The 26,840-nt window shown below is 56.6% G+C and overlaps 3 protein-coding genes across 7 annotated transcripts; 1 reads left to right on the top strand and 2 right to left on the bottom strand.

Moving 5' to 3' along the window:
- Positions 1-397: 397 nt before the first annotated feature.
- HOOK2 (hook microtubule tethering protein 2) lies at positions 398-10,125 on the top strand. Of its 5 annotated transcripts, none has more exons than XM_032465523.1 (22): positions 398-573; positions 1,083-1,168; positions 1,238-1,310; positions 2,267-2,317; positions 2,406-2,538; positions 2,633-2,700; positions 3,057-3,119; positions 3,437-3,517; positions 3,613-3,773; positions 3,858-3,998; positions 4,997-5,198; positions 5,492-5,602; positions 5,712-5,799; positions 6,146-6,215; positions 6,884-7,021; positions 7,108-7,195; positions 7,394-7,428; positions 8,894-8,976; positions 9,057-9,160; positions 9,348-9,458; positions 9,524-9,598; positions 9,677-10,125. In XM_032465523.1, the coding sequence occupies exons 1-22, from the start codon at positions 529-531 to the stop codon at positions 9,824-9,826; spliced, it is 2,157 nt and encodes a 718-aa protein (XP_032321414.1). In that variant the 5' UTR covers positions 398-528; the 3' UTR covers positions 9,827-10,125. The 5 variants fall into 5 exon arrangements, with proteins under 5 accessions (XP_032321414.1, XP_032321415.1, XP_032321411.1 ...); XM_032465524.1 differs by having other exon boundaries at positions 9,527-9,598; XM_032465520.1 differs by lacking the exons at positions 398-573; positions 1,083-1,168; positions 1,238-1,310 and having other exon boundaries at positions 1,317-2,317.
- Positions 10,126-11,406: 1,281 nt separating this feature from the next.
- On the bottom strand, positions 11,407-15,653 carry BEST2 (bestrophin 2). Its single transcript, XM_032465525.1, has 9 exons — positions 15,502-15,653; positions 15,250-15,344; positions 14,203-14,436; positions 13,962-14,116; positions 13,538-13,615; positions 13,206-13,358; positions 13,039-13,119; positions 12,708-12,862; positions 11,407-12,230 (listed from the first exon to the last, which is right to left on the bottom strand). The coding sequence occupies exons 1-9, from the start codon at positions 15,651-15,653 to the stop codon at positions 11,783-11,785; spliced, it is 1,551 nt and encodes a 516-aa protein (XP_032321416.1). The 3' UTR covers positions 11,407-11,782.
- Positions 15,654-19,541: 3,888 nt separating this feature from the next.
- Positions 19,542-26,827, bottom strand: GET3 (guided entry of tail-anchored proteins factor 3, ATPase). The gene is made up of 8 exons (XM_032465527.1): positions 26,682-26,827; positions 25,327-25,534; positions 24,343-24,490; positions 21,594-21,742; positions 21,353-21,503; positions 20,537-20,644; positions 20,248-20,445; positions 19,542-19,879 (listed from the first exon to the last, which is right to left on the bottom strand). Exons 2-8 carry the CDS (start codon positions 25,485-25,487, stop codon positions 19,748-19,750), a joined length of 1,047 nt encoding a protein of 348 aa, XP_032321418.1. The 5' UTR covers positions 25,488-25,534; positions 26,682-26,827; the 3' UTR covers positions 19,542-19,747.
- Between the last annotated feature and the right edge of the window lie 13 nt (positions 26,828-26,840).

Genomic DNA, 26,840 nt, shown 5'->3' on the forward strand with positions numbered 1-26,840 from the left:
AAGACTATCAAATCATCCACCAGGAAGACCCCTTTAGTATCCTCCGCCTCCAAGTCCATAGTATATGTTATGGCCTGCTCCTCCCCCGTGCAGATAAAGGCTTCGATCATAATGTGGCTAGACAGCGGACTTTCTGCTGAAGGGAAGGGAAGAGAATGCGCCTGTATAATAGGGTGGAGCATCTCCGCCTCAGATGGTGAGGAATGATGGTGAGGTCTCCGCTACCCTCAAAAGAGCCGGACAAGGAGGGGCGGCAGGGTCACCCTTGGAATGCGCAAGGCTGGCCCAGACTGACCCCTAGCGGCAGGGCCGGCGCCCAACTGCTTCCCGGATCCAAGATGGCGGGACTGAAGGCCTGAGCCGGCGCCAAGAGTAGATCACGTGCCCAGGGCGGGGCCTGCGCCTAGGGGGCGGGGCGGCGCTCTAGGCCGAACGGGAGGTCGGGGCTGCGGGCGCTCGCTGGTGGCGGATCTGGACGCGGCTGCGGTGGCGGGGCTCCGCGGCCGTGGTCGAATCCGATCGGGAGCCATGAGCGTGGACAAGGCCGAGCTATGCGGGTCTCTGCTCACCTGGGTAGGTCGGGGGTGGGGCTAGGGACAGGTGTACGCCCTCTCTTCTCTCCCGGGAGCCCCGACCTTGGCTCTGTCCACCCCTCTGACCTGGGGCTGGGAGGAGGAAGGGGTCGTCGGCCTGCCAGGCCGTTGGACTCTGGCCTGAGTACCCGTCCTGTCGCGTGGAAAGAACAGGTGAGGCCCCGCCCCTTCTAGGCTGGGTCAGGTGGGGAGAGTGCACAGGTGAGCTGGCCTGGTCATGTGGTGCCTGTGGGGACCAGGTGACTCCTGGGTCTGCCCTGGCCTGGTCGCGCTGCGTTTGTTGGGCAGAGGTACGGTGGGGCCACGCCCCCCTTGGTAGGTCCAGGTGAGCAGAGGCCACTCCCTCGCGGAATTGGCTTGTTGGAGCAACAGACCAGCCTTCACCTAACCGCGTGAGGTTCCTGCTGACCGGAAAAGTCTGCAAAAAGGGGAGTGGTTCGGTGGTCCCAGGCTCTGATTCCACCTGTTGCACTTTCCTTTCCCCCCCAGTTGCAGACGTTCCATGTCCCGTCCCCCTGTACCAGCCCCCAGGACCTGAGCAGTGGCCTCGCAGTAGCCTATGTGCTGAACCAGATGTGAGTGGGGTTGAGGGGGAGGGTCCAAAAAGGGTTCCCCAGCAGCTCATCCCACCTTCTCGCCCCCAGAGACCCTTCCTGGTTCAACGAGGCGTGGCTCCAGGGCATCTCAGACGACCCAGGTTCCAACTGGAGGCTGAAGGTGACAGGTGGACTCATGAATGGGGAGAAAGTGGTGATGAGATGATCAGGGAAGGGTCAGTTAGACCTGTTCTGGGTAACGGACAGACAGACCTGTGTCAGGAAAAGAGGCAGATGTCTGATGACCAGCCAACTATGTATTTGTTCCTTCATGCTTCTCTTAAGCAGGCCTGAGTTTGCAGCAAGGAATAACACAGACAAAAACCTGCATACAAAACATAAACATCGACTTCCAATGGCAATAAGTTCTATGAAGACAATAAAAGCTGGGCCATGAGAGAAAGCAACTGGGACTGGATGGGTGGTGACTCCAGATGGGCTGATCTCCATGTGAGATCTGGAGGAATGGTGTTCCAGACACTGGGAACAGCAAATGCAAAGGCCCTGAGTCGGGAATAAGCGTCGTGTGATCGAGGAATGGAAGGGAGGTCTGAACAGAAAGCAAGGGGGCAGGAATAGTAGATGAGATCATCAGGGGCCTGGCAGGTTGTGGAGCAGGGAGGTAGATTCTATTTTAAGGGCTGTGTAAAGTCAAGGAAGGATTTTAGTAGAGGAAAGACGCAAACCTGGCTTGGGCTTTAAAAAGCTCCCCCTAGCTGCTTGGAGAGGAATGGAAGGTAGGCAACAAGAGTGGAAACTGAGACAGGGCTGGTGCAATAATCCGGGTGAGAGATGATGATGGCTAGGGTCAAAGGGTAGTGGGGCAGATAGTGAGACATGATTGGATTCTGGGGACACGTGATTGAGATAGGTGGACAACAAGGGCAGGCAGCCAGACAGGTCACCCCTAGGAAAGGGGACATTCAGACAGAGAATGGGGCCAAACAGGATGAGATGACCAGAGATTGGGAGGTGAGGCAGAGGAAAGAGGATGGGGTAGACACATTCAAGGTAGGGGCTGCCTGGCCTCTTCTGGGAGCCTTTGGGACCTGGACACAACTCCTTGCCCCTTCCCAGGTCAGCAATCTGAAGACAATCTTACAGAGCCTGGTAGAGTACTCCCAGGATGTGAGTAAATGTAAAGGGATTTAGGGGGTTGGGTTGGAAGGTAGGGGGTCCCTGAGCCCCTGATACCCCTTCCTTCCTCCATCCTCAGGTCCTGGGGCATCCCATTTTGGAGCAGCACCTTCCAGACGTGAGCCTCATTGGCGAGTTCTCAGACCCAGAAGAACTTGGCAAGCTGCTTCAACTGGTGTTGGGCTGTGCCATCAGTTGCGAGAAAAAGCAGGGTATGGAAGGTTAGGGGGTCCCCAGGGGAAGACCTGAGGAAATCATCTTGGTGCCCCCCGCCCCTGTCTCAGTCTCCCCCACCTTGATCCCCAGAGCACATCCAGAGAATCATGACACTAGAAGAATCAGTTCAGCATGTGGTGATGGAAGCCATCCAGGAGGTAGGTGGGAGGGCCCAACGTGGCAAGGAGCTTCAGGGGAGGGGACATCTCTAGGGCAGAGGCAGCCAAGCACAGGCTCTGCCCTGGTAAGGTCTAGGCTCTGGAACTCAGCTGGCCAGATTTCCCTGTCTCATGTGTCTGCCAGCTCCTCCCAGCTCTAAGTCACAACCTAGCGTGCCTAAAGGACCAGGCCTCCCTGGGTGCTAGACACGTGGGGCAGCCTCTGGGCTGAGGTTATTGGGGAGAACTGGCTTTGGGAATAGAAGGATGGAGAGGTTCTTAGGCTGGACCATAGAAGCCTTGAAGGCTGCCTTCAGGGGGCCTGCTCATCTTAATGTCTTCCCACCCGCCTCTAGCTCATGACCAAAGACACCTCTGACTCCCTGTCATCGGAGACATATGGGAACTTTGATAGTCAGGTAAGGGGTGGGATCTTGTTAAAAATCCAACTCATTACTAATTTTCAGAGTTGCCTGAGGAGAAGCTTGATTTTAAGCCTGTAAACCACTCCCATCCCCCAGGGTCCTAGCCTCTTCCCTTGCTGGGTTCCCAGGGTTCCGAATTGCCTTTCCTCCAGTCCCCTTGGGTCCCAGCCCTCTCTTCTTAGATCATGAGGGTATCTTGGCTCCCTTCTCTCTGCCCCTAGAGAACCCAGCCTCCCTTCCCCCAGGCTCCTCCCCCAGATCCCCGAGTTTCTTGCCTCTCCCCACCCTCACCCCTCCACTCCTCTTATCAGTCCCGCAGGTACTACTTCCTGAGTGAGGAGGCTGACGAGGGGGATGAGCTGCGGCAGCGCTGTCTGGACCTGGAGCGGCAGGTGGGGCCAAGGTGGGGGTCCATCGGTGCTCCTGGACAGGCTCACCTGCATAACCCACCTTCCAGCTCCAGCTCATATGTATGCCCTGCCCACAGCTGGTACTCCTGTCAGACGAGAAGCAGAGCCTGGCTCAGGAAAACGCGCTGCTGAGGGAGCGGGTGGGCCGGTCGGAGAGTGAGGGTGCCACTGGCCTCACCACCAAGAAGCTGCTGTTGCTGCAGTCCCAGCTGGAGCAGCTGCAGGAGGAGAACTTCAGGTGTGGTCAGGGGGGACAGGGCCAGCAGGCCAGGGGACTGGGGCAGACACAGCACCCTCATGTGACACTCCCCCCACCCCCCAGGCTGGAGAGCGGCAGGGAGGATGAGCGTCTGCACTGTGCCGAGCTGGAACGGGAGGTCACTGAGCTGCAGCAGCGGAACCAGGCGCTGACCAGCCTGGCCCAGGAGGCGCAGGCCCTGAAGGATGAAATGGATGAGCTTCGGTGAGTGGCAGGTCCTCACCGCACACTTCCATTGCCAGAGTGCTCCTCTGCTGCCACAGTACCTCTGTAACCCCAAATTCCTCATGGGCCCCCACAATGCCCCCTAGTCTCCATAGTACCCTCCTGAACCGCCCTTCACTATCCTGGAATTCACCATGTCCTGTGGACAAACACCAAACTCCCTGGATCCATGGTGGTGCCCCTGGGGAACCCACGGTGTCCCCCTGTTATCCCACATAGCATATAGCATTCCTGTGATGCCAGCATGCCCAGCCCCCTTTCCATAATGCTCCCCAGACCTCACTGCAACATTCTGGGTCCCATCATGCCCCAGGATCCCATGGTGCTTTCCAGAATCCCACAATGCAATAACCTTGACCCCTTGACCCCTCTGTCCCCCCATCACACGACTATCTTACAACTCCACAGCATCCCTGCAACCCCAAAGTGCTTGGTGGGCTCCCGTAGCACCAACTCTCAACCTCACTGTGCCTTCTATAGCCTCAAAGCTCCCCTGTGACCCCACAGCACCCCTGTAATGTTAAAGTGCCTAGTGAGCCCCTGCTATACCTTCAAAGACCCCATAGTGCTCTGCCCCAAAGCCCCCCCATTACCCCCCCCCCATGATCCCTGCACCCACAATGCCCTTGTTGGTCCCACAGCCACCTCATGACCTGGAAGTGTCCATGGGGGCTCCTCAGACCCTCTGGGCCCCATCATTTCCCCCTGTAATCCCACAATCATTTTGTGTCCCCACAATCCCTGAGGATCGCTGATTTTGACCCTGGACTAACCATTGATGCTTAGGGCTCCCTTTATGCTCACTAGTGATCCCCCAACACCACCAGGCCCCGCTGATCCCTGACCCTTATCACCTTGAACCCAAACGCCCCAAGGCTGATATGACACCTTCCCCTTCCCTGAGGACCTCACAACCAAGCTGAACCCTTGAGCAGACCCCCGCCTCCTCTTCCCACTCGCCCCGCCCCCATCCCCAGGCAGTCCTCGGAGCGTGCTGGGCAGCTGGAGGCCACGCTGAGCAGCTGCCGGCGCCGCCTGGGCGAGCTGCGGGAGTTGCGGCGGCAGGTGCGGCAGCTGGAGGAGCGCAATGCTGGCCACGCCGAGCGCACGCGGCAGCTGGAGGATGAGCTGCGCCGGGCCGGCTCCCTGCGCACCCAGCTAGAGGCTCAGCGGCGGCAGGTGCGAGAAGGGGCCTGGACCTGGACTGGGGTGGGGGCTCCTCCTGGCTCGTCCCGCTGACTTTGGCCCACCCTGGGCTGGGTGCTGAGCCCTTCCACCCAGAGCCCGCTCTTTTATATACAGGCCACGCCCTCGAGGCCGGCCCGCTCCTCTCTAGGCCTTTAAGCCCCGCCCCCTCTCTTAAGCCCCTTCCTCCAAGTTCCTTGCAGCTGGTCCCTCTGGTCCCATCCTTTCACCTTGTACACCTGCCCCTCCTTCCCACCTTGCTGTCCTCTCCCCTCCCCTCTGTTCAGGTTCAGGAACTGCAGGGCCAGCGGCAGGAGGAAGCCATGAAAGCCGAGAAATGGCTATTCGAGTGCCGCAATCTGGAGGAAAAGTATGAGTCGGTGACGAAGGAGAAGGAGGTGAGGCTAAGGTCCCATCGTCCAAGTTCCACCCTGCCCATCATGGCATAGCCCATTCTCCAGGAGGCCGATCCTGCCTCAAGTGGCCTGTTGCACCCTGTCTCTCCAGCGGCTGTTGGCAGAGCGGGACTCCCTGCGGGAGGCCAATGAGGAGCTGCGCTGCGCCCAGATGCAGCCTCGGGGGCTGACCCAGGCCGGTGAGTTGGAGACCCATCCCAGGGGCCTGAGAGCTGGGTGGCCTGGGGACTTACCTGGCCTCGTGTGCTGTTGAGACACACAGAAAAGGCAGTGTCCCAGGGCTTGTCTAGGCTGGGGGCAGAACTTGGCCACACTGGTGGGAGGTTAGCGTGGAGAAGTGACATGGGCTGACAGAAAGCAAGGGCTGTCCTTCAGGGTTCTGGGTGGGGCAGAGGCAAATTCAAGTCAAGCATCATGGCTCCCTGATGGCTGAAGTTGAACCCCCAAAGATGCTTCTTGGAAAGGGGACCCTAGGGATGGGGACAGAAACTGCAGCCCCTTGAAGACTTTTCTTAAATTCTCCAGACCCCTCACTGGACGCCACCTCACCGGCTGTGGAAAACTTAGCAGCTGAGATCCTACCTGCGGAGCTCAGGTATCCTGGGGTCACTCAGAGCTCTGGCCTCCCCTTGGCCTGCCAGTGCCCACCCTCAGCCCCGCCCCCAGTGCAGGTACTTACCACTAGCCAGGCCTGCTCGCCCTGGTTCCCAAGTCCTAAACAGGCTTCTAGGCTCACCCACTCCTCATTCTGCTGTTACATGGCCTGGGCTGTAGCCCTATTGGTGGCTCACCTCTCCAGGATCCATCCTTAGTACACAAATTAGGTCCAACCCATCTGCCTCCACTCCCCAGGCAAAAATCTTTTGCCCCAGCCTCACCTACATCTGTTCTGCCTCCAGGACACAGTCCTGTCCTCAATGTATTCCGTGCTAGGTTCAGTGCCCTGTGCCTTGCCCACATGAACTCCCACTCCAGCTTTTCTTATTGAAATGTCTTGCTTTCCCTCAGTCCCACCTCAGTGTTTTAACCCGCTCCTGCAGCCCCGCCCTTGCCTGGCCCTACTCCTAGACCCAGTTCATGGCTCCGCCCACTTTGCCCCTAGGCACAATCCCCAGTACTGTAATCCTACCCCAGGGTCTGTCTGGGCTCTTCCCCAGGGCTCTGTCCCTCTCCTAGCCCCCTCTGCCAGTCACCCTGCCGGAGCCTGGGAAGGCCTGAGGGGTGACCCATCCCCAGCCCTGCTCCATCCTTCTCTTTCGGCAGGGAGACACTCCTGCGGCTTCAGCTGGAGAACAAGCGCCTGTGCCAGCAGGAGGCGGCCGATCGGGAGCGGCAGGAGGAGCTGCAGCGCCACCTGGAGGAGGCCAACCGTGCGCGCCACGGGCTGGAGACGCAGCACCGGTGAGGACCTACCTGGCGGTGCCCCAAGCGAGCCGATGTGGGCTGAGGGCGGGCGCAAGCACTGAGCGGGCCCCCCACCCCCGCAGGCTGAACCAGCAGCAGCTGTCGGAGCTGCGGGCCCAGGTGGAGGACCTGCAGAAGGCCCTGCAGGAGCAGGGGGGCAAGACTGAGGACGTGAGTGCCCACCTCCTCCCTGCCTGGCCCTCCCTTGCGTCCCCCAGTAACCCTCCTCTCTCTCCCCTCTGCTGCCCGATGCCCCGTGAAGTCCATTGTAAGTACCTTGGGCCCAGGGTGACACCCCCTACCCTCACCCCTGGAAGAGTTTTGGACCTCTGGACCACCTACTCACCCAGTGCCTCTTTTCTCCTCCAGTCAACACTGCTGAAGAGGAAGCTGGAGGAACATCTGTAAGTCCCAGGGGGAGGGCACTCCTGGTGGGGAAAAAGGCTGAGGCAAAGGTTTGGGGATGGATTTGGCGTCGATGGGGAATATGTTTATGAGGGAGTCAGCCGAAACACAGACAGATGGGTCAGATCAAGTGGGGTCTTATAGACCAAGGAAAGGAGTATGGACTGCTTGAGAGAAACTCTGGGGATAGTCACAGAGGGAATTCAACAGGGTTGTGTGACAAACTGATAGTCATTTACTTTTTGCATTGTTAAAAAAGAAACTTTTAAATAGCTATCACATTTATAGTTTAAATACCAAAATTTATACCAAGCTATACAGGAAGAAAGGGTATACTTCTCAGTGCCCCCCTTATTGACTCAGTTTCCACTCCATTCCTATTTATTATGGAAATCTTTCCAGAGTTTTCAAAGCAAATGCAAATGAATATGAATATAGGTTTTTATTCTTATTCCTGTTTATACAAAAGGTAGCATAATATGTGCTACTTTGCACTTTGCTTTCCCTACTTAATAAGATAACTGGGGAAATTTCTCCATATGAATAAATATAGGGAATCCTTATTATTTTTTTTTAAATATAGCAGCCTTTGTCAACAGAGATTCCACAGGGAAACTAGGCTTTACAGAAAATTATTTTCATGACTTTTCTCAGTTCTGCCAAGGATGGAATGTAGCTAGTGCCGACCCAGGGCACAGAAAGTTATTTCCTTACAGAGGATGGATGCCTGGAGGCATTTGGCTTTAATTCTCCTGTAGAATTCTGGTCCAGAAGGGCTGGCCTATAGCATTTTTTGTAATATCATAATGTGTTCAAGTCATTCATTCTAGGTATTTGCAATTTCAAACAATGCAACAGAGTAAAACCTTGTATATGAATCATTTCACTTGCATGCAAATATATCACAAAAATGGACTGGGTGACTCAGAGGGTAGATGTTTTTGTAGTTTTAGTAGTCATAGCCAAAGGTTTGCTATTAGATGTTACACCACATTCCACGTCCAACACATGATAATAGTCTCGTCTAGAAGGAGTGTTATATCTTTGGGGGTTTTGCCACCAGCAGCAGAACTGTAAAGTACTAGCTTGCATTTTCTTTTGTTATAAGAGACTTGCACTCTAGAAAGATCCTTGGCTGCAGGGTCGAGAATGGAACTGAGGAGTTGAGAGTAAGAAGAGGCTGGCGAAGGATGATGGTGCCTGGACCACTGTGTGGGCTGTGGAATGGGGAGAAGTGGACAGATTGAGGGGCTGGTCCAGGGACCACCTGATGAGGGGAGTGGAGGGCTGTGGCTCTGATGACTGAGGGGATGGCGAGGCCAGGGCACACAGCCCCCCAGCTTGAAGTCAGGCAGAGAGGTCTGCAGGGACACTTCTGGCCATCTGGCAAGGCTGTGGCCACCACTGAGATGAAGATAAGTGGGCACAGAGGTCAGGCTGCAGCTATTTGTACCCTGCCCACAGGCAGAAGCTGCACGAGGCAGATTTGGAGCTGCAGCGGAAGCGCGAATACATCGAGGAGCTGGAGCCTCCTGCAGACAGCAGCAGTGAGTGGACTCAGAGGCTGGATGGGTTGGGGGGAGCCCTGAGCTTGGTGTGGAGCTGAGGGGCCACCTTGTTCCCCTAGCAGCCCGGCGTATTGAGGAGCTGCAGCACAGCCTGCAGAAGAAGGACGCAGACTTGCGGGCCATGGAGGAGCGGTACCGCCGCTACGTGGACAAGGCACGCACGGTGAGGATGCTAGGTGCCCCACTGGCCTCCTGCTGAAGTTACTGCTTCCCATCGGTTCCTACCTCCTACCAGGTGGCAGTTCTCTGCCCCCTACCCCCACACCTGTCATACCTTATCACATCACAGACTTCTACAACCTGGCCTGTGAGGCCAAGCTCTCCGTGACTGTGTCTTCTCCAAACCCTAGGTCATACAGACCCTGGAACCCAAGCAGCGGCTGCCTGGGGGGGGTCCCCCAGAACTCCATGCCCTGAGGACACAACTCCAGGAGCGGGATGTCCACATCCGGCACTTAGAGGTGAGTGTCCTTATACCTTCTCACTGCTCCCAGCACATCCAGACCCTTGACTATTGCCTCTTTAGCAGATGGACTTTGAGAAGAGTCGAAGTCAGCGGGAGCAGGAAGAAAAGCTGCTCATCAGTGCCTGGTATAATATGGTGAGTGCACCATCACCATGTTGAAGAACTGGGGGGTCCTGTGGGCTCACCTGACCCTAACTATGCCCTTCCCTCCAGGGCATGGCTCTGCAGCAGCGAGCTGGGGAAGAGCGGGCACCCGCCCATGCCCAGTCGTTCCTGGCACAGCAGCGGCTGGCCACTAATGCTCGTCGAGGACCTCTGGGACGCCTAGCATCCCTGAACATGCGCCCCACTGACAAGCACTGATGGATCTCAGGATCCTGCCACCTGCCCAGCCAGTCAGGCCATAATCCACCCTGGATTCCCCTACTCACATAGGCCCCAGCATTATGCCTCAGACAGCTGCTTAAGAGCCTTGAGGTCATAACCTCTGCCCTTTGACCTCCCAGGTGGGACAAGAGTGCAGGATGGGGCGGGAGCCAGGATTGGGCCTATTCTTTTTAGCAGTGTGATTCTTATTCTTGATTTTCTCCCTGGGATTTGTGAGCTGCCAGGGGAGAAAGTGATTTTATATTTGAGAAAAATAATAAAGACTTTGGATCTGCCCCGGCTGGACTCTGGGCAGGAAGGGGAGGGAGAGAAGATGGGTGAGGTACTCAGACCACTGCTTTCAAGAGAGGCCTGGCTTTTGTTCTTACTAAAGTGTGAGTGACTGATAGCACCCAGTAGGAGGTTTGAATCATGTTTGTATCTGTGTAACCGTATATGTGCGTGGTGGGTTTTCAAGAAGTTTCAGACAAAGCTTCCCTACCTTAGGAAGCTGTCAATTCCATTGGAGGGAGACAGATAATAAGCAAAACAGATAAAATAAAAGTTTGATATGAGAAGTGCTAAAGAGCAAGAAAAAGCAGACAAAGTGATGGGGAGGCAGAAAGTGGGTTTAGGAGGTGGTGATTTTTAGTAAATGGCCGGGAAAGGAGGCCTCACCAAGGAAGTGATGTAATTTAAGCAGAGACTTGACGTAGGTGAGGGGGGTGGCATATATTTGGGGAAGTGTGGTCCAGGTAGCGGGAATGGCATGTGCAAAGGCCCTGAGGTGAGACCTTGCTCCGTGGGTTAGAGAGACAGTGAGAAGGCTAGTGTAGCCAGAGTGTAGTGAGTGAGAGGAAGAGTGGGAGCAATTTAGAGCAGGGAGATTGTTCAGGGCCTTATGGGAGTGTGTGGAATACTTTAGCTTTTATTCGAAGTGAAGTGGGAGCTACAGAGGGTTCTAAGCAAAGCAGCAACTGATGCGACCTGATTTAAGTGTTCATAGGCTCCCTTTGGCTTCCATGGGAGGAAGAGACTGTGGGGATGGTAGGGCCAGAGCTAAGAGACCAGAGTGTAGTTAATTAGTCGAGGTGGGTGGTTGGGTGATAGTGACAGTTTTGGCCTGGGTGGAGGCCCTGGAGTAATGGGAAATGGCTGGATTCTGGAAACAATTTGAAGACCAAGCTGATGGGATTTGGTACTGAGTTGATGTGGAAGGGGGATGAAAGAAAGAGAGGAGTTGAAGATGACTCCCAGGGTTTGGCCTCATCTGGAAGGACAAAGCTGACAGACAGGTTGGGACAGGTGGGGATCCAACAGGGAGCTGTTTTGGGGGCATGTTATGTTGGAGATGCCCGTGAGATCCTCACGTGGAGATGTTGAGCAGGCAGTTGGCTCTCTGGGTCTAGAGTCAGGGGAGGGGTCCTGGCTGGACTTCTAAATTCAGGAGTCATCAACATATGATTAATATAAGACCTAGAGCACTGAAGGGGTATCAGAGTGCAGGGATTTGGGGCAGAGGGGTCACTTGCAGAAGCATAAATCAAGGCTGACAGGAAGAAGCTGTGGTCCTGGGACTGTAATTTGTACATTAATGAATGAGTAAAGCCAAGGGCCACCCCTACTTCAGATGGGGCCATTTCAGAGAGCAGAATTTGCAAAGAAGTGGGCAGGGCATTGTCAAATAATCTGTAGGAATTCTCAAAGCTTACTTAGCGTAATGCCTGGTAAGAGTTGAATAAAAACCACTAACATTTTGCCCTTAGTGCAGTGCCTGGCTCAGAGGAGGCGCTCCAAGCCTCTGTGCCAAACCTAAAGGCGGGAGCGCAGGTAGCTGGCAGGTAAGAAGCAGGAAGGCAGAGTCCACAAGCAGCTTATGCAGACCCAAGCCGTTGCTTGCGGTCAGTGTCGGGGCTTGATTCCCTGTCCTTGGTGATCCAGGGTCCAAGGGTCTCAGGACAGACTCTCCTCTTCCTCACCAATGGGGCTGGGCAGCCAAGGTGGAGCCGGCCCCCGGGACCCGGGCATTGGCACAACGGTGAAGGGCTCGGCAGGTGGCCCGGGGGCGGGGGCGGGGGCAGGTGCGAGAGTGAGCAGCTCGGGGCCGGTGGAAGGCTCAGGCTCCGTCTCCCGCAGGCCTAAGTCGAGCAGCGGGTCCCCACAACCGCACTCCGGGGCCAAGCCGTCGGGGGCACCCGCGCACGCGCAGCTGGCGGTCGTAGACGTCTCCGACACGCAGCTGTTCTTGCGGCGCAGCAAGGACAGGCGCCGGCCCAGCAGGCCTCCTGGGGCCATGCCTGCGCCCACCGGCAGGAGGCGCTGCAGGAAGTCGCCGTGTGCTTCCACCAGCGGCGCGTCCACGCCGTCCGGCCGCTGGAACTGCATATCCTCCTTGGCCAGCCTACGGGAGGGACAGTGGGTCAACTCTGCGGCCTCACCCCTCTTCATCAACAGAGCTGGGACCGAGGCACGCTGCTTTTCCTGGCTCTACCCACCCCTTTGTCCCACTTATCCCAAAAGACCTTGGCTCCTCACCCGAGAGCCTAGCCTTATCCTCTGTCTCTGGCTATGCTCAAACGCAAGCCTAAAAAGGCTCAGCTGTGGCTCTGCCGCGTGTCCTTTAGTATCACTTCTGGTCCAACCAATCTTCATACGCCGCAGCCCTTACCTCTGCTCTCAGTTAGTGGCCGGGTCCCAGACCTTAACCCGGGTCCCTGACCCCTGCCCTGTCTCAGTCCTCACAGACTTTAGCTCTTTGTCCCGAATCTCCAGGGTGTAGCTTTTAGCCTCGTCCTGGTCACCCACAGCCCTTTCAGTCAGGTACTCCCCACAGTCATAAGCCCCGCCCCCAAGAAGCCCCGCCCACCCACTGTCTCACGTGATGTCGAAGGTGGAGCCCTGGAAGGAGGGCTGCTGCATCAGGAAGGCGGTCGCGGCCGTGTAGGGGGCGCGAGCCTCAGCCGCGTCCCAGTACAGGTCCTTCTCCAGCATGACCAGGTCGTCGTACATCTCGTCCACAGCTAGCATTGACACCTGCGGGCGCGGACACGCCGGGAAGTCTGGAGCATGGAAAAACGCTGGCACCGCAGGATGGACCTCTCAGGATGGGTAGGAGTGTGGTGACCAAAGAAGGATGGTTCAGGAGCAAGGCCTGGGCTTGTCTCGGCAGCGGTGGAGCCAGGGCCGTTTTGGGACCCCACAAGTCTCACCTGGAAGTTGCGATCGATCAGAAAGTTGGTCTCAAAGTCATCGTCATCCTCTCCGAAGGGGTTGATGAGCTGCTCAGCTACCTGAGTGGAGAGGGGGGAGGTAGGCGGGGCCCTGAGAATCCCTCTCCGCCCCACCCCTGGAGTCCTGGCCTCGGAGCCCCACCCACCTTGAGCCAGCCGGCATAGAAAAAGAACTGCAGCAGGGTGAAGATGGGCACGAACAGGTCCAAGTCGTGGTCTTTGTAGCCCTGTGCTGGATCCAGGAACTGGCGACCAATGAGGCAGGCCAGGAAGTAGCTGTACACAGCGATGGTCACCACCTGGGGGTAGGGCAGGGCAGAGTGCCCAGTCAGGGTTCTCTGGGTCTTAGGGGTCATGGAGCGACCAGGGCTAGGATTGGGAGTCACTGTGATGGGGTCTTAGATGGCCCTCAGTTTTCTCTAGAGACAAACGCGCCAGGACCTCTCACATGCGATATTAAAAGGCATGGCTGGGTTACCTGGGTGTAGACGAGAGGTACGCTAATCCAGTCGTAGTGAAAGAGCATCCCACACTTGCCGCGAAACACAGTCAGCTCCTGGTAGCATATACAGGTCATGAGGGGGCCTGAATTGTGAGCTCACACATGGGGATTATGTAGGGGTACCTGGGATGGAGGTGAGTGGTCACCTGGTGGGAAGTGGGCGTGTGCTTCTAGGAACTCCAGGGAGAGTGTTTAGTGGTGAGTGTACACCTGGGGTAGGGGACACTATGCACCCAGGAGCCACCCCATAGAGATAAGTGTGCACCCGAGGGCAGCTAGATAAATGCTTGGAATCCGCCTTGTGGGAGGTTCACGGCAGTCCGCGATGTGACATAACTCCAAGATGGGAGGGGTATATTTACCCTGGTATTTTATATGAATGACCACCTGGCGAGCCCACCTCCAGCAGCAGTTTAAGGGCGCCGTTGTCGCGGATGCGGCCCTCGCGCCGAGCCTGAGCTGCCAGATTGGAGAACCAGATGCAGGGCACCCAATACTTGTTGTAGGATGAGTTCAGGTTCTCGAACTTCTTGCGCTCTTCGCGGGTCATAAATCCTGGAGCAGCGAGGTCGGGGGTTACTTGGCCTGCCCCCACCCCGTCCTTGCGCTCCTCCCCCTTCCCCTTTTGGCCAGAGCCTGACCTGCCTCCACTACGTGGTCTATGGTGGGGAAGCGCTTGAAGACCGCGGTGCTGACCGAGCGCAGGATAAGCACAGCAGAGAGCCCTGCGTAGCGCATGAGCGTGCGTCTGTAGAGGCGGCCACGCTCGTCCCGCCCGTGCACTGTGCCGACCACCACGCACATGAGCGGGTCGGGCATGGGCATGCATAGGTACTGGTTCCACCAGCGGTGCACCACCAGCGTCACGTAGAAGCCTGTGGGAGAACCAGAAAGCCGGGAATGGGGTGGGGGCTCATTTGGGACACTAGGGCCAGAGGTGTAGGGGCCCAGGTCAAGAGAAGAGGAATGACATAGGGTCAGAATCAGGGACACGGGGTATGCTGGACACCCTGGGGGTCCAGCCCTGAGGTCAGAGGTTGATGCAAGCCGAGTCACCCTGGCTACTTGGGTGTCACTTGGGATGGGAGACTGGGATCCTGGTATAGAGGTGGAGACCCAGGGTCCACAGGCAGGTTGTCACCAAGGCCACAGGGAGCCCTTGAGCCAGGGATGTGTGACGAGGTTGGGCACAGGGTATAAGTCAGAGAGCCTGGGGCAGGATGGTCACCCTATCCTTGTGGGCCCAGAATGGTGGGAGGAAGGCTGAGGTCACATGAAGTCACTGAGGACAGAGGACCAGGACTTGTCAGAGAAATGCCCCTCAGGCTGAACTTGAGAGGATGGAGTCATATGGGGTCTTGGAGGGGTCCCTGGGGATCAGGACATGTGAAGGGAAGCACTAGTAACCCCATGCAGACACAGATAGGAGTCCCTGAGGTGGCCAGGGATAAGCCTGTAGATAACATGGAGCTCTCATTGGGGCATCTCAGGGGACACACTGACCAAGTGACATCCAAGGTCTTGGGAATCAGGGCCATACCTGGCATAAAGGATGCAGAATGGGGATTTGTGGGGACTGAATTTAAGAGGGGTCTCAGAAAGGAAGGAATGGGAACTCTCCAAAAGGCATGAATGACGGTGGGTTTCTCAGGATCTGGGTAATGGGGAATTCAGGAGCGCGAACGCACCGAGCACAAAAGAGACAGGGATGAGACTGGCGTACTGATCGCAGTAAATGACGAGCTTCTCGAAGTAGCGCTTCTGCTCTTGGGTCAGCACGAAGCTGTGAGGGAGGGGTCGCGGGGTCACGGGCAAGCCCCGGTCCCCAGCTGCAGGTCTCTCTTCCCGCGCCTTCTCCCGGGGAGGCCTAGGGACCCTCCCCAGTACCGCCCCCCACCCCCATCCCTGGTGGGCACCTCTCCACCCGGGGGCTGCCTCACCGATAGGCGGCACTCAGCGCCATGTAGAGCCCGAGGAAACAGAGCAGCTCGCGCCACAGAAGTTTGTAGATGCTCCCGCGCCACAGCAGCAGCAGCTGCGAGAAGCCCCCGAAGCGCGCGTTCGCCACGCGGGCTGTGTACGTGACTGTCATCGCGACCCCGGGCCAGTCGAGCCAAAAGAGGGGGGACTGGACCGGACCTGGGCCTGTGCGCCGAGGGATGGGGGACCGGGAGGGGGCCGAGCTGGAGGCTGCGGGCGGGGGTGGAGAGCGCGGGGCCGACTCAAATCCGCGTCCCCTCCGGCGCCCGGCTACCTCCTCATGCGCGCCCTTGCTCAGGTTCCCGTCTCCTCCCACCTGCTCAGTCCTGCCTTAGCCCCCATTCTCCTCCCCAGGGCCCTTCTCGCAAGCCACTCCCTTCCTTGGACTTTTGGTCCCAGCGTCTTGAGCAGACCTCCCCAGGCCCTCGCCGTCCATCCTCCACATCCAAGACCTTTAGGACCACCACGTTTACCTGAGTTGCCCTCTGTATGATCCCATACCCCTTACCACCTACAGCCTCCCCAGCTCCCTGAATTCCCAGCGCCTCAGTTTCTAGGTTCCTGGGGCTCCAACTGACTTCCCACCCTAATTCCCCTCCCTTCAGTCCCGCTTCTGCCTTCCCTCCGCCCACTCCCCTTACCCAGTCCCTGCCCATTCCCCACCATGCACTTCCTTTTGAAGCCCTCCAAACCCCAGTCCCTGTCCCCAGGTCTCCTACAGCCTCAGGCTGGGTCCCTCTCCTGCACGGCTGCCCCAGCCTATCTCCCTCCCACTTAACTGCCCAGGCTCTGCCCCGGCTCTGCCCCTTCCTTTTTGTCCTGGATCCACCTTGACCTTTCCCCTGTCCATTCCCCTCTAGCCTTCTAAGCCCTGCACACCCAACCCTGTGGACTCAGAGAGATTCTTGCCAGCAGGTCCACTTGTCCTCAGGGGTCCCTATTTCCCCAGGCCTGGGCTCTTCTCACCTGGTGGCTGGTGCAGGGACACTCAGGGACAGACAGGACGGGCAGGTGGCTTCAGTGTTGGGTGGGGCTGAAGCCAGATTCTGTGAGGGAGGGGGCCGGGTAGTGGGCGTGGGTGGCCCCTCCCTGGCCCTCCCCCCTCAGCTGCAGCCTCAGAATTTTGTTTGAAGAAGTCTCATCAGTTTGTTACCTGGGGGGATGGGGGTGGGGAATTCACCCTGTTCTCCCTTGCTCCTCCCTGTCCTTCTCAGTCAGTCACTGGCCGATCTAAGAAATCCTGGACAGGAGCTGGGGGAGGGGGCAGGAACCCTCTTCTTACTAGCCCGACATACACACACACTGCTCAGTGGGTCACTCGTACTCACAGAGGTGCACACAGAAACACACACCATAGTCACCCGTACTCACAGAGATGCACACAGAAACACATACCATAGACCCAGACACAAATTCAGCTTTCCTCAACAGCCTCCTACAACCATGGGACCCAGCAAGCAGTGCACACTGTCACGAAGACTTCCGGAGTGACACAAGAAGCTCTTAGCCCTACTGCACCCCCCAACCAATATGCAGATATAAGGCAGATGGACCCTAACCCACCAGGCTTTCAGCTCTCAGGCACCCACACAGTGCTCCAGCCATCCAGGAGGAATACAGTGGCAGGGACCCAGGAGCCCTGAATTCCTTCATGATCATACTATGTAACAAAGACACACTCAAGGCTACACAACCAGCCAAGTACAGACCCCACCCCGACCCCAGAACGCCTTCACACAGGCAGCCACACACAGTCACGCAGAGAGGGGTAGCACACATTTATTTCCAATCTTCCCTGCACAAAAATGCACCTGTAGTCATACACCAGATGCAGGAGTACCTGCCCTCAACACAGCAGCATACAATCCTGGTGTCAGAGCCAGGTCCTGGTGGTCCCTTAGATTTGCCAATGTTGCAAAGACACATTCATACAACATCCACCCCTCCCCAAAGTCCCACAGACCCAGAGGGTCACATTCAGATGGAGTCATGCCATCACCCCTCAGGAAACTCACCTGCATTTATTTGCACATCAGTACGTAAGACACACCCTTCCCAAAGCCCCCTAACTGCAGCTCGCAGGCAACCCCCACCCCAGGTCTCAGACTCTTTCATCACTGTCATGAACAGGCAGGCTTAGGGACACAAACCTTGTCCCCACATTTGGCATGGATACAGGACAGATGTTCTCCCTTCACAGACACACCTACAAAGGTGGCACTCTAGCCTGGCACAAGCTGTCCTCCGTCCTCAACTTTGAATGCATAGCCCCGTGTGGCAAGGGGTGGAGGCTCAGGGTTCCAGCCCCAAGAGGGATGTCCTGGGGTGCCCCTGAACCTCTCAAGTCCACCCCAGCACCAGGAGTGCACATGGCTCTGCTCGACCCCACCCCAAGGTCCGGCCAGCCAGGACGCTGTGTTCCTAACGTGGCAGGTGTCTGCCCTGCCTGGGGTAATTAGGAACCAGCCCAGGCTGGCCGTCCTCAGACCCATGTCTCCGCTGTCCAGCTGCCGGACAGCCTATAAAAGGTGAAGGGTGTTGCTCCTAGCTACGGGAACTGGGGAGAGGACAGGCTTCAAGTTGATGGGCTCCATACCTGACCAGAGGCCCCTATTCCCTTGGATGTAGCCTCATGCACTGCAGCCAGCCCTCCCCTCCACCCCCATGCCCATCTCCCCTCCCCCAGCTCACAGTGTCCCCACACACTTCTGACGGCTGGACCCCTGCTGGGGCGGGGGCCGGTTGCCCGGGCTAGTTCACATGCTTAATAATTGTACCAGTGAATAATAACAAACACTCCTTGGCAGGTACGTGCCTGGGGCTGTTGTAAAGGCGTTACCTACTTCATCTCATCCAGTCCTTTACAAGCAGGACTGTGAGGTCCCTGCTCGTGTTATTCCACCATAGAGGTAGGGAAACTGAGGCTCAGATGACACACAGCCCATTCATGGCATAGCTGGGATTTGAACCCAGGAAGTTTGCCTTGGAGCCCGCGGTCCTAACATGGGCCACACTGCCATGTGTTTACAAGCACCACCCCGACGTGGACGTGCCCACACCGGCTTATGTACACCCAGTGGAGTGGGGGACACGTCTAGGCTTGTGACTGGGTTCCCCTCATACGCACACCCTGGCACGCCCAGACCCTGGGTGTGCACTGTCTGAACACCACTTCCTGACTCATGCGTGTCCTCAGGTCTCCCCTTTCAACCCCCACCCCCATCCAGCTCTGGCTTGGAACTTGCAAATCCCCAAGGTCATGCCAGTCCTGGGTCTCTCAAGTCGGGATGACAATGACTGTCCAGGAACTGGCAGAGCGAGGAGTGCAGGGGAGGTGGGTGGGAATGCTAGGTGTCTTTCAGGCTGGGTTGCTAACCCTTCCAGGGTCAGGTGAATTTGTGCTGTGGCTCTCTGAATGGCCACACTTAGCTCTCCATTTCAGGAATAAAGAGACTGAAGCTCAGACATGCTGCAGGCCACTCAGAGATGGCTCTGGGGTCAGGACAGGACTTCAGGGCCCCTCCAGCCTGAGTCTTTTGTCATCCTGCCCTCTAATCAGCTCTCCTGTTGCAGCCCTGTGCTGGGAGGGGCTGATGCCATTCCATGGAACAGGAATGGAGGCGTGGAAACTGTTAATCCCCAGTCTGGCAGGCCCAGGCTCTGCCCAGGGTGCCCACTAATTCCCAAATCAAACAGCAGGCAGTGCTGGGCCCACTGCCGGCCTAATCCGCTCCCCACCAGCCTGGGGCTGGCCAAGGGGCCTCCCAGTTCCCACGCTCTGAGCTTTGAAAGAAGTGGGCTGATGCCCCTCTCTTCTACTCTGGGCTTTACAGCCCCAAAGGACACCCCTACCCATACAGAGCTAGGAAAAGGCACCCCTCAACCGAAGAACCCTCCTTCCAAAATGCCTCTCTGGGTGTGACATCTTTGTGCAGTGTACAACCTGTGCGTCTGTACTTGGAGGTGCTAAGCCCCAGCCCCCTCTGTATCAACATCCACAGTAGTTTAAGATCATTTTATTGAGAAGGGAGAGGCGGGGAGAGGTGGGGGGGAGCTCCCCCAGCCCCACCAGGGGGAAAAGACCCCCTCCCCGCCTCCCACCCCCCAAGTGGCTCCCCCTGTACTACGGGGGAACTCTGTGCAAACTCTGCCCCGGGAGGGTAAAGGGTGGGTGTGAATTGGCAGCGGCTGGGGCTGGTGTTGGTGCTACTGGGCACTGGGGGGCTTGTAGGGCTCCAGGAGGAGAGCAGAGAAGGTGTTGACCTTGTCTGCCCCCCGAACCTCATGGGGCAGCAATGGCAGCTTCACAATGTGGAAGTCTTCGTACAGGTCCTCCATCTGCAGCCAGGGCATAGGGCAGAAGGCAGCAGTCAGGGGGCCACAGGGAGGGCTGGGGGTCTTCCAGAGTCAGGGGGAGAGTTTTAGCAAGGGCTTCACAGGGTCATAGGTAGGAGTGGTGCCAGAGAGGTCAGAGACTATCGGGCTGGACTTCCCACTTCCCAGGGTCAGAGGTGCCCAGGCCAGGCCAGCCATAGTCTTTGAAGGCCAGAATCAGGTCTGAAGTGGGAGTGAACGGCAGGGAGTTGGGGCAGAGAAATCAGAAGGTGGGGTGGAGCAAAAGGTCAGAGAATATAGTAAAATGCCAGCAGTGCCTTGGCTTCCAGGGTCAGAGGTTTGAGGGCGAGCAGGAGGGTGGGTGAACGCACCTGGTCCAGGTACTTGGCCTGGATCTTGTGGCGAGCCTCACACATCTTGCAGGGTTTCTCAGGATCAGGGAAGACGAGCTGGTTGACGATGATGTTGTGTGTGTCAATCTTGCACTTGGCCAGCTCCTGGATCAGCCGCTCCGTCTCATACAGGGAGAGGAACTCGGCGATACACACACAGATGAAGGTTGTCTGCTCCTGCAGGGTACCGGAGAGGACAGTGAGGGGCAGGTCTCAGCCCTGTCCCCATCCCTGGAGCCTTTCACTGCCCTCTAGGACTGCAACTCACAGGGTCCTTGAACTGCTCGCTGACGGAACGGATGACAGGCAGCGTCTCCTCCAGCTTGGAGGCCAGCTGGTCTGCGTTCATGTCTCCCAGGCCCAGCATGTTGCACATCTGTGGGGAGGACGTGTGAGGGCTCACGGTTTACCTGTGGCCTATGACACTCCCTGCATTGGGCTCCCTGAACACCTGGGGGACGACCCCCGACACTGCTCTGTGGTTAAAGGTGTGTGCCCTTGAGCAGATCACAGGGGTCAAACCCTAGCTAGGCCATTTCTGTGAAACTGTGGCCAGGTAGCTTGACCTCCTAGAGCCTGTTTCCCCACATGTAGAGCTGGCACATGCTGAGTGCTCCAGAAATGTTACTACCTGAGGCCTAGGTGGGGACCACACGTGACCAGGGTGGTGGCAGTGGTGTGCAGGAGTATAAGGGCATCAGGGTTGTCATGTCATGCCATTAATAATCCAGGGGGCACTTGCATGCTCTCTACTTGACAGACAAGGCCCAGAGAGGTGGAGAGACTTGCTTGAAGTCACACAGCCATGTCACACCAGGTGCAGAGCATATGAACCCAGGGCACCTCGCTCTGAGATACGGCCTTTCAAGCTGTCTGGGGCACTCAGAGGGCAGAGACAGGGACACTGAGTGCTGTGGAGAAGGGGAGAACAGTCCCTCCCCCTCCCCTAGTGAAGATCCACCCCACCCACTGGGGAGCACTAACTGAGAAGGGTGCATGGGGCAGGCCTTTGCTGCTGCACATCTAGGGAGCCGAGGGTCCATCTGACTCAAGGGATTCCTGGATGCCCTGGGGCCCTGCCTGCCTGTGAGATGAATGGGCTGATCTGGTTCTTGATCTGCATGAGGCGGCCGAGTCCCCGCTCAACAATGGTGGGGAAGTTGAGCAGCCTTAGCGTGTGGCCTGTGGGCGCCGTGTCAAACACCACCACTGAGAAGTTCATGCCCTTCACCAGCCTGCAGGGAGATGAGGGGAAATGATCAGGCCCGCTCTGCCCCCATCTCCCACCCCGGCCCCAGGCGGCCCGCGCCCTGCATGGGCCTGACCTCATGACCTCTGCATAGCTCATGGCCTCGTCGATGCCTGGGAAGGCGCTCATCGCTTCCTGCATCATCTTCTTGCCCATGCTCAGCATGTTGTCCTCCTCAAAGAACTCGTCTGGCAGCTCTGCCACACCCAGGCTGGGGTCAATCTCCTGGGGGCCAAGGGGTCAAAACTCAGGCTGCTGTGGCTGGATTCTTCCTGCCCAGGCATGGGGCCCAAGGGAGCCTGTGGAGCACCCTGAGCACAGCCCCTCGTCAGGTCATGGCGGGGAGACTCCAAGGTGCCAAGACCCTCCCTTGGGCACTTAAGGTCTCATGTGGTGGCACCGAATGTCAAACCCTTTCACCAGCAGGTGGAAAATCGCAAACTGTATTCAGCGCCCCAGAGGGAAGCCAAAGCCCACTGTGGGGCCTTTTCACTGGCTGCTCCCTGACCTGGGTCTGTGACCTCTTCCGGATCATTCCTCTAATGTGAGTCTTCCCTGACCACCCAGTCTAAGAGTGCAGCCCTGGTCTCCACTGCCCTGCCTTCCTTTCTTTTTAACATCTGGCCTCTCCTCATGTGGTTTACTTATCACGTTTCTCACCTGTCTCCCTAACCAGGATGCCAGCCCCAGAAGGGCAGGGATTTTTCCATTCTTGTTCACTGCCATGTCTCCAATGCCTGCAAGTGTCTGGCACATAGTAGGTCCTCCACATGGATGTAGAATCCATAAAGGGATGACCAAGCCTGGGGTCTCTGACCCATCCTGCACTCACTACATCTCTTTCTATCTTCCACCCGAGTCACCTCTTCCTGGTGACATCACTGGTCCTGTGGGGAAGCCCTCAATTCCCTGGTCTCAGAGGTCATTTCCCTGCAGAAGAATGTCTACTCATCACCACCCCTCCCAGTCACCCCCTTAATGGGCTATTCCTGGTCACTGGGCCACCTCTGAGCTCCCACACTCCACTTCCCAACCCCAGCCTCCTCATCTCCTGTTATTCTAAACCTCTTTGGGCCACCTCATCCCCACACCCCTGTCCCCCAGTTCACTGTCAGTGTCCCTTTTGGCTGGCACCCTTATCCAGTTCAGGCTCCACAGGCTTCCTCTGTAAACACTCCCTTTTCCCTCTGTGGTTGGCAAAATCCTCAAGCTGGTCATTCCCAGCTCGCTGGCACGGCTGCCCCAAGATGAACATCAGGGGAACACAGTTGACATACATCCCAAATTTGACCACCTTGCTCTCCCTTCCTGAACACTTATTTCCAACGGGCAGTTGAAGAGCCGGACAATCCCCCCCGGGAGTGTTTATGCCACATCTTCTTCCTCCTCAAACCCCTTCTGTCCCATCCACCCCTCACTCTTTGCTGAGGCCTCAATGAGAAAGCAAAGCCACTGGCTGCCAATACCCTCGTTTCCCTCCCAGTCTCCCCACCTTTCTTCCAAGTCTCTGGCCCTGGTAGAGCTCAAGTCCTGGGTCTGTGTGCTGGAGAGAGCTCCCCCCCGGCCTGAGGCCCATCCTCTGCCTGCATCCTTACTCCCTCCTACAGCAGCACTTGTCCCTCCCAGTTGGAGCATCTGCATCGGCAAACAAACATGCTGCAGCCTTTCCTTTCCCAGAAAAGCCCTCCTTAACCCTCATTCCCTTCTCCCTCCAGCGATGGCCTCGCTCATTTCTCAGCTCCCATTATAGTGATCGCTGTCTCCACGTCAGCTTGTCCACTCCACGCAGGGTTTTGTCCTTGTTCCCTGGGTGATCTGCTTAAAACTGAAGTACATGCTGAAGCTGACAACTTTTCTGCTCTTGTCCTCCTGGAGCTTAGGAGCCCATACTCTCTGGCTTTCCTCCCACCTCACCAGGCTCCTTCACTTCACTTCCTCTTCCTCTGGTGGACCCTAAATACTGATGTGCCCCTGGGCTATTTCTTGGCCTCTCTGTTCTCTAACTCTCTCTTCCACTCACACAACTTTTAATAACACCCTTGGGTCAACGACTCCCAAATCAATGCCAACCTTCCCTGAGCTCTAGGCTCCCATAACTAAGCCACTGTCCTGATATCTCCACTTGGATAACCAGTGGGCACCTTGGATTCACCATGGCCAGATGAAATTCCTGATCTTTGCCTACAGAACCTCTTTTTCTCCCAGTCTTCCCCAACTCAGGTACCCAGGGAGCCAACTAAGAGATGTACTTACTCCATTGCTTTCCCTCACCTATCACAACCAAGCAGTCAAATTGCTTTAATTCCAAAATACATCCCAAATTTGACCACTTCTTCCCCCACTCCACCCCAAAGTTTGGGCTGCCATTATCTCTAGCCTGGTCATTGTCCCAGTCTCCTTGCTTCTTCCATCCTTGACTTACAATTCAGTCTTGCATGGTAGCTACAGGGAACTATTTGAAAAATGAATTTGGTCATGACATTACTCTGCTTCAAACAGACAGCTTCCCATTAAACTTGGAAACAAAGCTAAACTGCTCCCAGTGCCTGCAAGGTCCTACACTATGTGGCCCTGACTTATGTTTCCCTCCCCTCCCCTTGCTCACTAAGCTCCAGTTGCTCTGGCCTCTTTTCTGCTCCACAAACATTCCTCACTCATTCCCCTGTGGGTATGTTGAAAAAGGGTTGAAAGTGGAGAGACAGAGAATGTAGCATGGGCAGGACATGGTCGCTGATGCTGGGTGTTCACAGGAAAGGGCTGAAGGTGCCTTTGCCAGAGTTGGTGTGGGGGTGAGGGGGTGGGAGGCTGAGCCCTGCTGCACTCACCATGGCAAAGAGGTTGTCATAGCCTTTGACCTTGGTAGGCACCTTGGAGAACTTCTGGTCAAATGCATCGGAGATGTTGTGGGCTGGGTCGGTGGAGATGATCAGAACACTCTCCCGCCCCTTGGACAGCTGGACTGCTAGGCTGCAGCTGGGCGAGGGAAAGGTCAAAAGGTGGAGAGTGAAGGGTCAGGCTCTGGTCCCTAGGTCTGCAAGGGGAGATGAAGTGTCCCTGAAGCAGGGGACCTGGATCAGCAAGGGTCTTGAGAGAATGGATAACTGTGGGATCAAGCCTCAATCCCTACAGAGGGACCCTCTCAGACCTCACGTACTGACCGGTTCAACTGGCTAGAGTGATAAGGTTCAGCTGAATGTGTTGGTCTGGCCTGATTCCTGTTTCCTTGCTGGCACAAAGTGGCATGGTCCAGCTGTCCAGTCAGCATAGCTTGACCCTGTGCCCCCTCCCTCTACGCTAAGCTAAGGGATCCTCTGCATCTCCTACTAAACTCGATGGTTCAGTCCACTTATCTAGGGTAATTTGCCCCAGGGACCCCTCCCCCTCCTCCTAGACGACTGGGATAGTCTGATCAAGTGCCCTCTTCCTCACCTTCCACCTCTTTCGCCACGTGGGCATAGAATGGCAAGGTTCATTAGACTAGGATAGTTTGCCCCGGTGCCCCTCCCTCTACTCTGAGCTCACTCTGCTACAGTCCACCTGACTGGGACATCTAAGTGCTCTACCGGCTGCTGTGCGCTGGCTCCAGTGTGGTTCAGCCCTTGAGTCCCATCAGGGATGGTCCACCTGAGGGTGCCGGGCCTGCATTCAGGAGGTATCTTCCATTTCCAGGTAATTTCCAGAGAGTACAACCCGGAAGATCCCGGCCCAGCCTTCTTGCCCGGCTGGTGGGGGAAGACCCGGTCCTTGGCCTCCCCTTCGCCCGGTGGTACATCCCACCTGTTTCCTAGCTCCCGCCGCAATCTCCTTACCTACAGGTGGTCTTGCCAACGCCACCCTTGCCCCCGACGAATATCCACTTAAGGCTGCGCTGCTCGATGATGTTGCTAAGCGTGGGCTCCAGCGGCTCCACATCAGGTGCATCCTCGAACTCCTCTGCCTCAACCCCCCACCCGGCCACCCCAGCCGCCATCTTGGAACCGGCTCACGTGATCAAGCGGAGCGCACCATGCAGAGCACCTACAGGGGAAATTTCCTATCACAAACCCATCAAGACTAGAAGCTTGAATTAATTTTCTCAAGGTCTAATTTTTAGGACCTATTAGATGCTATATTTCCAATGTCCTCCCATTCCAAGGTTCACCTTATCAGCCTCTTGTCTTTATTTTTTCAAAGACTCCCCCTGCCTAATTAACATATTGGTACGCCCCAGGTTACTCCCCTTCACGGATTGGGCCCTAACTCTCGCAGCACTCCTTTCATTGGCTACATCTTTTCTTACTTTCACCAATCACTCTCACGTCCTGGTAGCCGCCAATCTTCCCTTAGCAACCGGCCAAACACCCATTCCATGCCCTTTCCAAGAAGTTAGATCCGAGGTCCACCCTGACCTGACTACATAGGCTCAACTTCATGTCCATCATTTTCCCCCCTATTCTCCAAATTGGGTCCCTACACCGCCTCCAGGCCCGTCTCTTCTGTTATCCAATTGGCTGGGAGCCACTAGGCCTCTGACGCAAACCAATCATAAGCGAACCAATCAGTTGGCTAGAGACAGACAGGTCCTGGGTCTGTAAGTGGGTTAGAGGAAGACCGACTCCAGTGTGGGCCAGGTCTGCAGATCCTTATCCAGTGAGCCCTGAGCCCCCATGCAGGGCAGGTCAGGGCAGGTCATGGCAGGGACAAATGTAACTGCGCTCCTTGTCGTAGAAAAGGCTCTATTCCCGAAAACCTCCTTCCACTTTCCTTCCTGTTAGAGGGGAGACTCGAGTTCAGCCAGCTCCCTGTTTGAACCTCTGCCCTGCGCAGGAATACATGCTGGGTCCCAGGCCCTTGGCGGACTTTAGATGGGGACTCCAGCCTAGAAATATCTCTGGCTTCTAGTACATAAAGTAATACCCTGATTTTCAGATGGGGACCCCAGCTCCATAGACCCAGATGTGTCTTCATTCCCAAGTGAAAGCTCCATCCCAGAGACAGGTACCCAACCCAGAGACACCCTCATTTTTATTCTAAGGGCCCAGGGGAGATATGCCCTTGAGCTTTAGTTAAGGACCTAGGTTCCGAGGTGTCAGGTGAACCCACAGCCTCAGACAGAGTCGTTCCCCTTACTGAGATTATCCCTGGGGCCAGAAGGGGATTCTATCCCTTAAAAGCTAATACCCACCCAGTCCCAAGCGGGAACCTCACTTCGAGAGGCAGCTACCGCCTCAGGGCCAGACGACAGTCTCGTTCCGGTGGAGACCATGTCTGCGTAACGCTTGCAGGTGTCTGGCTGGGTTATAAAAATCCGCGGGGCGGGGCGGAGCCGGGCGCGGCGGGACTG

The sequence above is a fragment of the Camelus ferus genome, chromosome 22 (assembly GCF_009834535.1).
Source record: "Camelus ferus isolate YT-003-E chromosome 22, BCGSAC_Cfer_1.0, whole genome shotgun sequence".
In the NCBI taxonomy this organism is placed as follows: Eukaryota; Metazoa; Chordata; class Mammalia; order Artiodactyla; family Camelidae; genus Camelus; species Camelus ferus.

Excerpts from the sequence above, each read along its gene's own strand:
- BEST2 (XM_032465525.1), bottom strand. The coding sequence starts at position 15,653 with ATGACAGTCACGTACACAGCCCGCGTGGCGAACGCGCGCTTCGGGGGC. Across the intron at positions 13,616-13,961 it reads CCCTTAAACTGCTGCTGGAG|GAGCTGACTGTGTTTCGCGG; the intron begins GTGGGCTCGCCA and ends ATATGCTACCAG. Across the intron at positions 13,120-13,205 it reads TCTATGCCGGCTGGCTCAAG|GTAGCTGAGCAGCTCATCAA; the intron begins GTGGGTGGGGCT and ends CTCTCCACTCAG.
- HOOK2 (XM_032465520.1), top strand. The coding sequence starts at position 2,027 with ATGATTGGATTCTGGGGACACGTGATTGAGATAGGTGGACAACAAGGG. Across the intron at positions 2,539-2,632 it reads CAGTTGCGAGAAAAAGCAGG|AGCACATCCAGAGAATCATG; the intron begins GTATGGAAGGTT and ends CTTGATCCCCAG. Across the intron at positions 6,216-6,883 it reads ATCCTACCTGCGGAGCTCAG|GGAGACACTCCTGCGGCTTC; the intron begins GTATCCTGGGGT and ends CTCTTTCGGCAG.
- GET3 (XM_032465527.1), bottom strand. The coding sequence starts at position 25,487 with ATGGCGGCTGGGGTGGCCGGGTGGGGGGTTGAGGCAGAGGAGTTCGAG. Across the intron at positions 20,645-21,352 it reads TCAGCCCATTCATCTCACAG|ATGTGCAACATGCTGGGCCT; the intron begins GCAGGCAGGGCC and ends TCCTCCCCACAG. Across the intron at positions 20,446-20,536 it reads GCGAGCAGTTCAAGGACCCT|GAGCAGACAACCTTCATCTG; the intron begins GTGAGTTGCAGT and ends GGTACCCTGCAG.